The sequence below is a fragment of the Thamnophis elegans genome, chromosome 7 (assembly GCF_009769535.1).
Source record: "Thamnophis elegans isolate rThaEle1 chromosome 7, rThaEle1.pri, whole genome shotgun sequence".
In the NCBI taxonomy this organism is placed as follows: Eukaryota; Metazoa; Chordata; class Lepidosauria; order Squamata; family Colubridae; genus Thamnophis; species Thamnophis elegans.
In genome coordinates this window covers 15,602,027-15,617,218 of record NC_045547.1, presented here as the reverse complement: position 1 = coordinate 15,617,218, position 15,192 = coordinate 15,602,027, and the positions used below count along the sequence as shown (strand labels likewise).

The following is a 15,192-nucleotide window of genomic DNA, read 5'->3' as shown; positions in this document are numbered from 1 at the left end:
GCCTGCCTGCCTGCCTGCCTGCCTGCCTGCCTGCCTGCCTGCCTGCCTGCCTGCCTACCTACCTACCTACCTACCTACCTACCTACCTACCTACCTACCTACCTACCTACCTACCTATCTATCTATCTATCTATCTATCTATCTATCTATCTATCTATCTATCTATCTATCTTATTTGCTGCCAATCTTGTACCCAATGACTCTGGGTGGCTTATTGTTACAGCTAAGCCTCATCTTGGATCTTTAAGAAGTTGTTGGATATCTATTTGTCTGAAGTGGTGTAGGGTTTCCTGTCTAAGCAAGGGGTTGGACTAGAAGACCTTCAAGGTCCCTTCCAGCCTTGTTATTCTACGTGAATTCTCTGATTCTTTGTATCTAACCTCAGTTCTTATAGTCCTGCCAATTATCAAGCCCCCTTCATTTACTCTTCTCGATTTTCTCGAAAGCTGAAAAGTTCCAAGTGTTTCATGCAATCTTTCCTTATATAGGGAGATGTAACAATTTATGTACCTTTGATCTCTCAAGTTGCTCCTTTCCATGTTTTTCATGCTATTCTTTTCCATATGATGGTCAGAATTATGTATAATGTTGCAAAGTGATTACATTTTATCTACTCACCCCACTTTCTTAATGAATCTCAACAGAAATATTCTGAATTCTGGGCTGATATATATGAGACGGTACTACCAGTTTAACTCCATTAGAGTACAAAGCACATGAAGTTAGGATCCTTGCTGGTTTTTCTACACTTCTGGTACAGAACCCAATTTGAGGATATTACACTGTATAGTTATATAAGATCAACAATCCCTAAAATTATTCAAGAAACTGTTCATTACTAACTGGAAAAAATGTGATTAAAGCTACCCTTCAGCAAAAGATTTATTAAAATTAAATGAACTTCATCTGGAAGTGTTTGGTTGGAAGATGCTTCCCTGCAGGGAACCTGTTTTTCTGAATTTTAGTTCCATTAATCAGGTTATGATCAGTCTATGCTCTCTGTTTCACGTATGAATGGAATAGAGACCATGTAAATAAATCAGATAAATTGATCTGCCACCCTATTATTTTGGACCTAAGATGTATCCCATATTTTTGGAGTATAAGACGCACTGGAGTATAAGACGCACCAAGGTTTTGAAGAGGCAAATTTTTTAAAAAAGTTTTTGCACTCTGCAGACCTCCCAAAAGCAGCCCGTTTTTCACGAAAACGGGCCCATTTCCCCCCCCCCCCAAAAGGGCATGAATAGCCTTTAGGAGGCTTGTAAAATGCTCCTGGAGGGTGGGGTGGGGGGCAAAACTGAGCAAAAAAATGGCCAGTTTTTTGCTCATTTCTGCCCTCCCGAGCCCCCAGGAGCACTCTGCAAGGATCCTAAAGGCTCTGCACGGCCATTTTGATGAAGGAGGTGGGCTTTCGGGAGGCAAAAAATGCTGTATTCAGTGTATAAGACACACTCAGATTTTCAGCCTCTTTTTTGAGGATGAAAGGTGTATCTTATACTCCGAAAAATATGGTAGCTAATGCTCCATTTGGATATATGAAATGGGTAAAAGTCAATCGCTTTGAAATGAAAAAAAAAATGCTGTGCTCTTTGAGAAAACATACCGTATATGATGGTACTGCAGCAAATGTCTTAATGGTTAGAGTTTTTATTTGCTGCTGTGATGTGATGACCACAGAGGAATGTGCAAAGATGATGTAGTGTCATATAGTAGTGGCCAAAATTGTGGAAATCTTTAGTATTTTTGAAGTTCGATGGCTAATAGCACTACGTTTTGGGGGAGTAGTACCATAACATTATATATCAATGGAAAGATAATTTAATCAAAAATGTAATGTTTGTTCAATTATCTGTTTATCAATAGGCTGTCATTATTTGTTCTATGAAAAGTTATAGGCAAATAACCAGAAAAAGGAAACACAACTTGCTTAGGTTGATATCAGGTAGCTTTCCTTCATCTGATTGTAGCCAATCAGATACAAATTGAGTATTTAGGGAGCCAATCAGGTATCATCTTGTTTTGGCAATGAGCCAATCAGATCATAGTAGGATTCAGTTATTGATGTCATGTACTGAAGCTGAGAGGAGAACATTTGTCAGATATAATTTTTGTATATCTTGTTTCTTTCTGTGTTTCACTTTTCTTCTTTATAACTGCTATTCTAATAGCAAATCCTTCATAAAAGTTATTGCATTAAATTCTTGATTAAATTATCTTTCCATTGATATATAATTTTATGGTACTACTCCAAAAAGGTGGTGTTATTAGCCATCAAACCTCAAAAATACACTTTTCCCAAAAGGTTTCCACAATTTTGGCCACTACTGTACATTATTTCCCCTAGGCTCGTGGCCCCCAATCTTTTGGGGACCCGGGACCAGTCAGAGGTGGAGGGATTTTGCATTTTACCTGCACCCTGTGGATGGGACTTCACTTGTTTTCGTGGTCTGGTTGCCAGCATGCCACAGACTGGTGCCAGTTGAAGGACTGGGGGTTGGGGACCACTGCCCTAGGCTCCCTAATTGGGGTGCCTCAAAATTGTTATGATATTTGGCAGTAGGGAAATGGAGTCATTAGTGTAGAAAATTAATTTTGATGGGAACCATCTTTCCAGTTAAAGCCACTTTCAGGTTGAAGGAGGCAAAGAAACCGAAAGGATCAATTTTTCAATCAATGCACCGGTAGCATTGATTCTTATACAGATACACTGTCCAATTCAAGAAAGTTTTCTGCCCTTGTCTCTCGAATAGATTGCGTCAAAATGATTAATATGCTTTGAGGGACTTGTTAAAAAGTTTAAATGGGATGTTTTTATGTCGGTATGGACAAAAATAGCAGGAATCAAAGATCCAACACCTACAACTCAGAAACAGCAACGGTACCCTAAGGGAGAGCCTTGCCTTTCATATGGCCAGAATTCATTGAGTAAGGCAAGGCGTGGATAAATATTACAGCATGCCCACCCACATTTAAATAGATACAGGTAGTTCTCGACTTACAATTCGTTTAGTAACCATTCAAAGTTACAACAGCACTGAAAGAAGTGACTTATGACCATTTTTCACCCTTACGACCCTTGTGACATCCCCATGACCACATGAGCAAAATTCAGGCCCTTGGCAATGGATTCATATTCATGACCGTTGCCGTCTGCTGAAGTCATGTGATCACCTTTTGTGACCTTCTGACAAACAAAGCCAATGGAGAAGTCAAATTGACTTAACAACTATGTTACTAACTTAACAACTGCAGTGATCCATTTAACAACTATGGCAAAAAAAAAAAAACCCCTCACTTAACAAATAGCAATGGCACTTAGATTTATATACCGCTTCACAGTGCTTTTACAGCCCTCTCTAAGCGGTTTACAGAGTCAGTATATTACCCCCAACAATCTGGGTCTTCGTTTTACCCACCTCAGAAGGTTGGAAGGCTGAGTCAACCTTGAGCCAGTGAGACTTGAACTGTCAAACTGCTGGCAGCTGGCACTCAGCAGAAGTAGCCTGCAGCACTGCATTGTAACCACTATGTCACTATGTCTTGTCTCACTTGGCAACAGAAATTTGGGGCATGTAGTTGTAAGCCAAAGACTACGTGTGTGTGTGTGTGTGTGTGTGTGTGTGTGTGTGTGTGTGTGTGTGTGTGTAATGATTTATAGTAATAATAAAGTGCCATTTGTCAAAAAAATCCTTTTTAATAATTTATTTATTTATTTATTTGTTTTATTTTCATAAAAATAACCACATACAGTATATACCATTACATCATGACCAACACTATTTTGAATTGTTCAATATTATATCAATTCCTCTTACCATCAACCCACAAAGACTATCAGAGCCGAGGTGGCGCAGTGGTTAAATGCAACACTGCAGGCTACTTCAGCTGACTGCAGTTCTGCAATTCGGCTGTTCAAATCCCACCGGCTCAGGGTTGACTCAGCCTTCCATCCTTCCGAGGTGGGTAAAATGAGGACCCGGATTGTTGTTGGGGGCAATATACTGACTCTGTAAACCACTTAGAGAGGGCTGAAAGCCCTATGAAGCGGTATATAACTGCTATTGCTATTGCTGTTGCTATTTGCTCTTCTGCTTTCCATACACCATATTTATACCCTATCCATCGCTTTCTTGCCTCTTCTCCCTCTTTCCTCCTCCCTACCTCCTTTCTTCCCTCTATCATCCTTCTCTTCTCTACTTCCTCTTCCTCTCTCCTTCTCCTCTTTCCACTCCTTCTTTCTCTTCTCCTCTTCTCCCCCCCTCTCCTAACCCCTCTCTTCCTCCTGTTGTCTCCCTTCTCTCTTCCACTCACTTCATCTCGCTTGCATGGTGTATTTCAGCTTCTGAGCTGGCTCAATTTAATGTTGATGGAGTTAGTAGTTTCATTTCAATAAACATCTTTCATATTAATAATTTTAACATCTATCCTAAAAAAAGTATACATATAGAGCAATTACATTTTTATCCCACCCGCCACACAAAAAAAGCTTATTTGGGGGGCAAAGTGTGGGCCTGGTTACAGTTTCTCATAATAATATTGTATAGTTATACATCATTACGTGCCCCAAGTTTTTAGTTCTCTCTTTATAATCTCAATTATTTTTCATTAAAAATATATTGTCAAAAAAATTCTTGTTGGAAACCCTTGTTCACAGGAAAAAGGGGCATGTTTGAGGAAATAGATCTTATTACCCAAAACATTCCATTTACAAAGCATAGAGTTAAGCCAGGGATGACTATAAAAATTGAGTAAATAAATATAAAAAATACTGTTGCCTCTGAAGACCACCCAGAACAGGGGTCAGCAACCTTAAACACTCAAAAAGCCACAAAGATCCTAACCGGAAGCCCCCATTCAATTCTGGAGCCAACCGGAAGTCCAGTTCCCCCAGCACAGTCTCCTCCTAGCGCAGCGTCCTTTTTCCTCTACCTGTCCTAACCGAAAGCCCTATCAATTGTGGAGCTGACTGGAAAACTCACCCCCTGCCATAGAATCTCCTCCTGGCGCGCTGTGCTTTTCCTCCCTCCCAACCAGAAGCTCCTCTCAAAATTGTGGTGCCAAACGGCCATTGGGAGCCACAGCAGAGGGATGAAAGAACCACATGCAGCTCCAGAGCCATGGGTTGCTGACCCCTGTACTAAGCTAACATGAATGGCTCTATTTGAAGAAGAATGCTTTGGAATGCATCCATCCAGTAGAATTGCAATTGTTTTGAAATGGAGCAAAATGTTTTCACATACTCCAAAGAAGAGTAAGCATTGCCTCCCCCACCCCCACCCCCAATTCTGCCTGGTTATGTTGTGTTAAATAGGTAGTCCTCAACTTATGAACACAATGGAGACCAAATTTTCCATTGCTAAGCAAGATAGCTGTTAAGTGAGTTGTGCCTCAGTTTAGGACCTCCCCCCACACACAGTTCAGCAAATCATTGCAATTGTTAAGTGAACCATTCAGGTGTTAAGCAAACCTGGCTTTTCCCATCCACTTTGTGTGTCAGAAGCTTACAAATAATTATCACATGAATTCTGGGCAGGACAACTATCACAAGTACATATCAGTTGCCAAGTACCCAAATTTTGATCATATGATCATGGTGATAACCACTTGCAAAAGCTTTCTTAGGTAGATCTGGGAGCCAAGAACACCCAAGGGAATCTTGTTTGTGTGTGTGTGTGTGTGTGTGTGTGTGTTCAACCATAATCCCTTCCAACAACATTTAGAAACTTAAACTATGATTTTCATAAGAACATTGCAAAATACCAAGAAAAAAAAATCTCATGGAAAAACATTGAAGCAAAACAAGACAAAATCTTATACCAATCATTGTTATTCCAATAGTTGGTGAACAAAATATATTTTTACAGGATAATTTGGGTATAGTAGGGAGTTCACAAAACATATTTTATAAACTGAATTAAATTTTGTGGATAATAATTTCCGTGTTCTATTCATTTTTATACTTCAGAGGTTATAAAAAACCAACAGAGCACCTCTACATCTTCTGGTAAAATTAATCTTTATATAACCAACCACAGCCAGCATATCTCATAGCTTTGGTTTTAATCTGAAAAGAAATTCATTTGCTAAACAAACAATCTTTTGAACTGTCCACTGTTTTGAATTTTCCATGCAAAGGTCAAGATTTATTTACTGGAACTACTGAAATCATAAACACCTTCCACATCAGATGTTCTGCTGCTGATGCCAATATCCAGTGTCTGTTGATGAATATGGATTTCAGAAAAAAACAAAAAAGGATTCTGAAGAATGGATAAACATCCTGATACTCAGAGGTAGTACTCAGCCAGTCCGAACCATTTCAGCCAAACCAGTAGCAGAAATAGTGAGTGGGTCCACCCACTCGCCCTGGGTCTATGCCATCTTATTTAGGCACATTTTTGAGGCTGGGCGCATGCGCATAAGGCACGGCGAACCAGTGGAAACAAAATGTGAAATCCATTGCTGCTGATATTTCTATAATGGTTTTTTTTAAGAGAGCAAAAAAAAAAAAAGATTATATTCTATGATTTTGGAGTGTTTACAAAAATATGCAGCATTTGTTACTTACCTTCTGTAATAAGAGGGAGCCAGAATATTTTGTGACAATATAATACAAATCCTCACCAAAGGAGTCAGCCCAGGACTTCACTCTATGCAAAGAGGGGGTGGGGGAGAGAACACAACATTGTCATTACTTATTGCCATGTCTCTAGGAGTGTTCATGGGGTCAGGATGGCAGCTCCATCTTTGCAATCAAAGCTCTATCCTTTTTTACATGAATTTTAAAAGCTAAGAAGGTGGCTACATTTCAACCATGCACTCAAAGCCCTGCTGCATGTAAAAAGGGGGTAGGGGGCTCTATTTTAAGGTAGTAGCCATCATCTTGACCTCTTTGATACCCTTGCAGATACCCTTGCATATCGTTCGGCCAATTAAGTAGGAATGACCAATATGGACATGCCAGTATTGTAACGTGTCAGCTCCAGAGGTTGAGAAACCACTCCAGTGAGACAAACAATTTGAATGTCTCATTGTCCCTCAGCCTACTTACTTGCCTCTGAGCCCAATCCACAGATGGTCGCATTGGACAGGAGGAAAAGAGATGTGGAGCCTGCCATTCCTTCTCTTCTCTCTTATTCCTACTGAGGTGGGACATATGATAAAAGAGAGACGAGTGGGACCATCAGGTGTTCTGTTGTTCAACAGTGGGGCAGTAGTTAGCCTTGAAAGGACTGAGCCCAGGGGTGAAATTCAGCAGGTTCTGACAGATTCTGGAGAATCGGTAGCGGAAATTTTGAGTAGTCCGGAGAACTGGCAAATACCACCTCTGGCTGGCCCCAGAGTGGGATGGGAATAGAGATTTTGCAATATCCTTTCCCCAGGAGTGGGGAGGGAATGGGGATTTTGCAGTACCCTTCCCCTGCCATGTCCAATAAGCCACACCCACAGAACCGGTAGTAAAAAAATTGAATTTCACCACTGACTGAGCCACATTGTACTGCACTAAGACGGGGGGTGGATTCAGTCGGTTCGGGCAAACCGGTAGTTCCGGTGAGCATTTGGCCCCGCCCACTCAATCCTGTGCTTTCCTGTCCTATATGTTCCTAGTTTTTAGCTCAGCTGATTCATGCGGCACAGTGGATTGCCGCGCATCAGCTGTTTTACTCACAGGTGTTGACATTGAAGGTAAGTTTTCAAGCTTTAAAAGGTTGGTTTTTTTTTAATGTTGCAGGCGCGCGCAAAGCGCACACTCACCTAACCAGTTATTAAACCGGTTGCATCCCACCACTGACTAAGACTCTGCAAGATCACAACTGAAGAGGAGACAAGAAGTTGTCTGAGTATATCAGTCACCATCCCTCAACAAAGCTTTGCTACAATATGGATGCAAACATTTATCAGAGTTCTAAATCGGTCTGTTTAATTGATTTAACACGGTTGCTGTTATGTATGTGTTCTTCACATCATTATACACATTTCAACTAAACTCTTACACATGTTTTAGCTTCCCCAGATAGGACAGAAATGAAAGCCCCAATTAAATTGTTTGCACGGTATTTCCTGTGAGTGTGGTGAATTAATATCTTAACTCTAATTGTATTGGTTATCTTGAGACTCCAGCACTATTGATCCGTATTAGTAGAACTTGATGTATACAACTGTGGTTTTATGGATGAAGATTTATTCTACATTTTAAAGATACATGAGCCTATTTAATTCAATAGGACTCTAGAAAGAAAATTATATACTACTTCAACTCAGCTCTATACAGGGAAGCATGCAATGTGTTTAGAATTGCAGCTGGTGCCTCATAAATAGTAAAGCCTTTAACACTGTTTTAATTATCTGTGTATCATATAAGGACAAACTTTCTCACTAAACATTCCCGTTTTCACCATCTGATGAAAATCAAACTAGATTTTCCTCACATCTTCATTTTTCTCCAGGGACAATGTTTTTTTGTGAAGCAATACCATTCAGCTCAAAAAGTATTATTTTTTTGGTCAATCTCACAACCTAAAACCACTGAATTCCTCAAAAGTTTCATTCTAGTTTTAGTTACATTACATTATTTAGAGCATGTTCTTGCTCTATTTGTGATATCGAGAAAAGAGAAAATTCAGTCCTAATTGATATCTTAGTAATTTAGTACTACATAATCCTGATCGAATTGGTTTTGTTGGGATTTACTGTTTCTTTTTAAATCAATCTTGGGGGTGGGGGTGGGGAATAGCTCTTTTTAAAAACATGCTGCTCCTTAGTGATTATTAACTACTTCAGTATTTTGCACGTTGAAGAGCTAATCAGTCCAATTACTGTCAGAACCAGTTATGGTCTAATGTAGATAATAACCCTGGTTCACACACATCCTTTCATCCCCAGCTTATGAATGAAACGATCTTATGTTGTCACAAAGCATACCAGTATAAAAATAGGCTTTCTCCACTTAAGCTGACCTTATTCAAGATATGCTTAATCTCTAACAGTTTGGCACCCTTTATCTTGGAGGCACAGTCAGCTGCTCTGGGTGTGATTAGAGTGTGTTTTAAGAGTGTCGAGTGATGCAGGCATGCACGTCTCCCTGTGGTCTGTAGTCAGCTTCCATGAGAGCCATTTCTCCCCCAGTGTTTTCCTCACCATTGCTTATTCATATTGATCACACTCCTATTTTTGAAATCATCTTCTCTCCTGGCTGATAATAACACAGGAAAGGAAAGCGAGCTTTTATTTTATCTGATGAAGAAGAATGGATATCCATGCACAATTCCACCTTAGCTGTTATCTGAAAACAACCACTCTTCCACTATTTTATTGTGGGGGGGAGAGAAAGGGCAATTTAACACTACTTGGCTTTAAAAGTACGTGCAGTGATCTGAAATGGCATCAATTTGTGTCTTTTACCTTTTTTTCTGCAAGGTCACTCAACTTCATAAAGACCTTGGGCAGTGTGTAACATTAAAAACAGTAAAATCAATAAAACAAAGAAAAGAACAATGTGTGTCCAGAAGGAAAAATGTTCAAACAGACATACAAAAGCTCATTTTGTATGGCAATCACCCATCCCTACCCAAGGCCTGAGGTTTTCAAAGACTTTTTAAATACCTTCAGAACACAATCCATAAGGAATGTTTTTTTTTTGGGGGGGGGGGGATTCTGTTCCAGAACTATTTCCTCACTTTCCCTGCTTGTAATATCTTGAAGGCGGCAGATGTTGAATTGAGTGTTTATTGCTTGTTTATCGGTTTTCCTGTATTGTTCAGTTTCAATCATCCTGAACTTATGAGATTGGTTGCCCAACAGCTATACTTCCAAGTCATTTACTGTACTCTTCAGGACTTATCTAGATACGTAGTTAGGGCAGGACCTATCTTCCTCCTCTCTAGACCTCTTCTGTAGAAAGTAAGAAAGATGACCTTGATGAGGATAAGAAAAGGCCATTACCTAGACAAGGGAGCAAAAACACTTTTAAGTCCAGAATGTCCAGATAACATTTAGAGGTGGCTCACATAGGAGGAGGAGGAGGGAGGAGGAGGAGGAGGAGGAGGAGGAGGAGGAGGAGGAGGAGGAGGAGGAAGAAGAAGAAGAAGAAGAGGAGGAGGAGGAGGAGGAGGAGGAGGAGGAGGAGGAGGAGGAGGAGGAGGAGGAGGAGAATTGGAGCACATCATGGTACAAACACCAGTAGCCTTGTAAGATTCTGTTATTTTAAATAATCTCAGTAAAAGTAGTTTTAGCATTCCTGTGGAGTTGATTTCCTGGTGGGGGGTCTATCTAGTGAGGCTGATATATTTCTATCCCAAAATCTTCCTACATTTTCTTTATTTTACTTTATTTTAACAGGGGAGCTACCCAAAGAGATGTGGGAGGAAGGGCAGACAAGCCATCCAATAGAAATCAGACACAGTCTGAACTGAGACTTTGCTGTGGTGCCCTGATTAATGGATGTGAAACCTTTCCTATCATAAGTGGTACATCCACCAATCAGGAAGCATTTTGAGCCATGACTTGGAGAAAGCACAGTAAAGGCAAAATAAGAGCTGAGAATGGGGACAGCAATTTCATGCTGCCTCAAAAATAGGTGAAAAGCACCTAAACTTAATCATAAGAAAAGAACCCTTACTTTCCCCATTTTCTTTCTGTTATTACCAGCAGGACTCATGGATTTCAGCCAATCAGAATTCTGTAAATGTCTCAATGGAGTCATTTATGACACCCATATGAGCAGATATAGAAAATTTAGGAAGCATTAGGAAAGCTGTGCAGTTCCATTTGCTTTCCAGAGTTTCACATTTTTCAGAGAAAAGGGTGGAAAGGTTCAATAGGCGGAATCTACGTCATGTGATTTGTGCTTCAAATTTGTAGTCCTTGCTATAACAGGTTGCTTGAATGCTTTGACTTGATTGAGATTTAAATGGCCTAATGGCATAGTAGGATGCCACTGGCTAAAATTTTCCAGGCTTCGTAAGATTTTTTTTAAACCCTTATTCTTTTTTAGAATTTATTCTGGGAAGCTATCCTTCAGTTTTAATAAATCCCATAATATTTCACACCTAATTGTTCCTGTCTTCCCAAAACATCCACTAGCACGCACGCACGCACACACACACACACACACACATACAAATATTGTTTTCATTACAAGATCAGTTTGATATGTGCTGCAGGTTTCTGATCTAATGATCACAAAATAAGGAAGTTGTACTTATTATTTTTCATCCATTTCAACTCCTCTTCAAATGCCCCCACTCATCAACCCCACTGATGCCATCATGCCCCTCTGTCCTATGAGTGACTTGCATTTTTCAATTAACACTTGGAAGAGAGGCTCCTTAGACAATTTAGCTCTTCCCATTTATGCTTGTAAGCTGTGAAATAACAAACTTCCAGCAATAACACCAATCAGATAATTATTTCCCTCCTTTGTCGTAGCAGGCACTCAGGGCTTGCTAGACACTTAATCCCCATTAACATCTAACTTTCATTTGCTAATGCCTAAACCAAGCAAACTCTGGGGGTAGAAGAAGGGAGGCAAGACAAATTGTAGGGCTATGAAACCTGCCCAGCAAAACCAACTGGTTTGTGAGTGCAATTCCAGAGTCTGTCCTTGCCGTTCAGATCATCTCAGTGTGACCTAATGGAGAAGAGACCTCTGATGCTGCAGATCAGTGTTTTTCAATCTTGGCCATTTGAACATGTGAGGATCACAAATGATCGAGGTTGGGAAGCACTGCTATAAGTAATTAATGGGGACAATTTAAATAAACATGAAACTGTTTGCTTCGTTCTCTGTATTTAATGTATTTAATGTTTCCATCCTACAAATTCTAAATCAGTTGGCAGCACGGGAATTTCAGCTAGTTTCAGTTTGCCAGTCCAAAGCCCTCAGAAAGTGCACAGAGGAAAAATGCAAGTCCTAGGCCTCAACTCGGCCACACATAGGATGCGGTGGCTAAGACGCTGAGCTTGTCGGTCAGAAGGTCGGCAGTTTGATGGCTCAAATCCCTAGCGCTGCAAAACGGAGTGAGCTCCCATTACTTGTCCCAGCTTCTGCCAACCTAGCAGTTCGAAAGCATGTAAAAATGCAAGTAGAAAAAATAGGAACCACCTCTGCTGGGAAGATAACAGCCTTCCGTGCACCTTTGGCATTTAGTCATGCCAGCCACTTGACCACGGAGACGTCTTCAGACAGTGCTGGCTCTTCGGCTTTTAAACTGAGATGAGCACCGGCCCCTAAAAATCAGGAATGACTAGCACATATGTGCGAGGTGAACCTTTACCTAGGCCACAAAAATTGCCTACTTTTGCACTAAGGAGAGGATCAGAAAGTGAGCTGGAAGGACATAGGCGTGAGAAGGATCTGATCCTTTTTCTTCTTATAAGGCCATTATATTTTGTGAACGATTATCTACTTCTTAAAGAGAAAAAGAAACAGGCCTAAGTGTCAACAGGGCCCATCTGCAGAAAGAATAGAGGATTGGGGGGAGGGGGGCATGACATATATGGAATGACATCATGATGAAATCAACATTGCACTGATGTATGGTCAACCATCTGGCCTTGTGTATTTGTATGCACATTGCACCCAAGGATGGAAGGGGCAGAATTTGCCTTACAACAGTGCTATGATGATTTGATCATGTCATGCCACACTAATTGTGCTGCAATCACTGTTGCAATTCCACATTTTCAGATTTTTTAAAAAAATCAAGGGTTTTTTATTTTATTTTGGGAAATATGACTTCTATTGCTATTGATCTAACTGTGGCTGCCTTTCTTGTTTATTTATTAATTTTTTCATCCCTCCTTTATTGTTTTATAAGTAACCCAAGGCAACAAACATACATAATGCTCCTTCCTCCTCTTTTTCCCCCACAACAACCCTGTGAGGTGTGTTGGAGTGAGAGAGAATGAGTGGCCCAAAGCCCTACTATCACTTTTTCATGATATCTACCCTGTTTTCCCCAAAATAAGACCTCCCTGGATAATAAGCTCAATCGGGCTTTTAAGCACATGTGTTAAAATAAGCCATCCCCCAAAAAAATAAGCCTTCCCCAAAAATATTGCAACATAGCAGCAACCATGAGGTGACCACGCTTGCCACCTCCTGCACCTCAAAAATAATAAGACCTCCCCAAAAATAAGGCCAAGTGCTTATTTCAGGGGTCAAAAGAAAAATAAGACCCTGTCTTATTTTCAGGGAAACACGGTATCCATATTTGAGTCTTCCAAAAACTATACTGCTATATACTGCCAGTCGCTGCCACCTCCAAGGGAAAGGATAGCAAATTCCAACACACTTCTGCACCATTTGAAGCTGTTTGTAATAATACGTTAACACTGGTACAACCATGGTCAGCATAAGCCTGTATCCCTTATGAGTTGGTGGTAAGACGAAGAGACCTTCATGGTAACTTGACAGAATGGAAGGAAGACAAGATGACTGTCTGGGAGCTCTGTTATCAGAGGCCTCCTGAGAAAGAAGTTGCATAAACAGATCCAAAACCCAGGAGACAAATAAAGAGAGAAACAGAAAGATAGACAGCCTTAATGAGGAGAGGCAGCAGCTGAGAAAACTGCTGAGAGAAAAGCATGTATTTCCTTCCCTCAGACTGGTGTGAGGGAAAGGTTCTTTTTAAGCCACTGCCCACATTCAGAAGATGGGAAGAACCCAGCCAGGAATAAACAAAGAGAAAAGAAGAAAAAGTAAATGTTTGCACAGAACAGACATAGAAAGCATATACCTCAAAAAGATGCAAAACCCTCATCAATTCCAGTGCTTTGGGTCTAATCTTAACCTGGTTATTGGTGATTCAAAAATAGACCCCTGGCTATCAATTTGTGCTGTGGTTAGTTCTAAGCAGGGACATGGTTTTGCCCAAATTTGCTTAAATCATGATTTGTCCAAAGTATGTATAACTTCTCCCCGGATTCATATCTAACATTTTCACTCCGCTTGTGACTATAGGTTGAATATGGGGGTCTATAAGTGCTTCCTTTAATTCTCCTCATTTTACTAGGCTTAGTTTTCTTCCTATGCTGTTTTATACAGTTCAGCAATTCTATACAAGCCAAAACAAATGTGCAGGGTTTTTTTCCCCCTTGAGTTGGTCAAGCTTGCAACCTTCAAAATGCAAACCAACAGAGAAGCTTGTGCCAGCTTTTCTTCAATTAAAGCGATGGTTTTAATAAGATATGAATAATTGTAAGTAAAATGTTTGCATCGACTCTAATGGCCCTTTTGAGGTGGGGGCAGAAAAACAAGTCGGGAGGGGATTGAGAAGCCCCACACCTGTTCAAGGAGCGAAAATATATGTACAGGGAAGAAATCCTGATAGCAAAAGATGGCTTTTATATTATACAACAGGAAAACGTGGGTGTTGAGCAAAAGGGCTGGTTAGGAAATGGAGTATAAAATAGCAGCACCGAGAGATTTTAAAGGGTGAAGAGCTAAATGGCATAAATAATAGAAACAGATAAAAAAAATGTAGGCCACTTACGTTTCAAATGGTATTTTCGTTTGGGGCCTTGAGAAGGGCAGGAGGCAGCTGAATGAGAAGAAAAGCCACAGGAGCATCCTCTGTGTCCCAATAATTATCAGCAGCAAAATCAGTTGCATAGACAGAATGTTTACCCCATTTCTTTCCTTTTAAGTTGTCCCTGGCACCAGAAAGCGAGTCTCCAACATCATGGTTTGCTGGGAATGAAGCTTGAATCAGGGTAGATGTAGAAGCATCTAACCCTTCATGCTTTTATCCTTGTGTCTCTTCTCCTCCCTCTTTTCAGGATGGGAAACAGCTTCCTGGGAAAACCACTAGAACCTTCTGGGTTGGATCTCAAGAAATGCTCTGCTCCATAGCTATGAAAGGTACCAAAGAGAGGCTAGTATCCATGTCCTGTAGAAATGGCAGACTAGAAGGGGAACTCCGTAAACAGCAAAAGCCACAGGATATACATAATCCACTGCCGGCCTTTTAATCCCCTCATATACCAGAAGCAGCTGCAGATTTAAGGAACTGGGCTGAGATAAAATCAGCCAGGATTACTCTAATTTCTGGAGACACGATGCATCAATCTGTCCTTTCAGAGCCTAGAACTAGCCAACTTTAAGTCTTTTTTTTTTGAAGCAGCATGGCATCACAATTTCACAACTTTAAACAAACCCTCCCTCCTGACTTTTGATCCCTCCGAAGA

At 40.5% G+C, this 15,192-nt stretch overlaps 1 protein-coding gene across 1 annotated transcript in view; it reads right to left on the bottom strand.

The window, feature by feature from the left end:
- Positions 1-14,617, bottom strand: part of CACNA2D4 (calcium voltage-gated channel auxiliary subunit alpha2delta 4) — a 193,287-nt gene extending 178,670 nt beyond the window's left edge. Inside the window, exons 1-2 of the mRNA XM_032221653.1 lie at positions 14,499-14,617; positions 6,572-6,653 (exon numbers count right to left, since the gene is read on the bottom strand). Coding sequence (XP_032077544.1) covers positions 6,572-6,653; positions 14,499-14,617 — 201 coding nt within the window. The remainder of the gene's footprint in view (positions 1-6,571; positions 6,654-14,498) is intronic.
- Between the last annotated feature and the right edge of the window lie 575 nt (positions 14,618-15,192).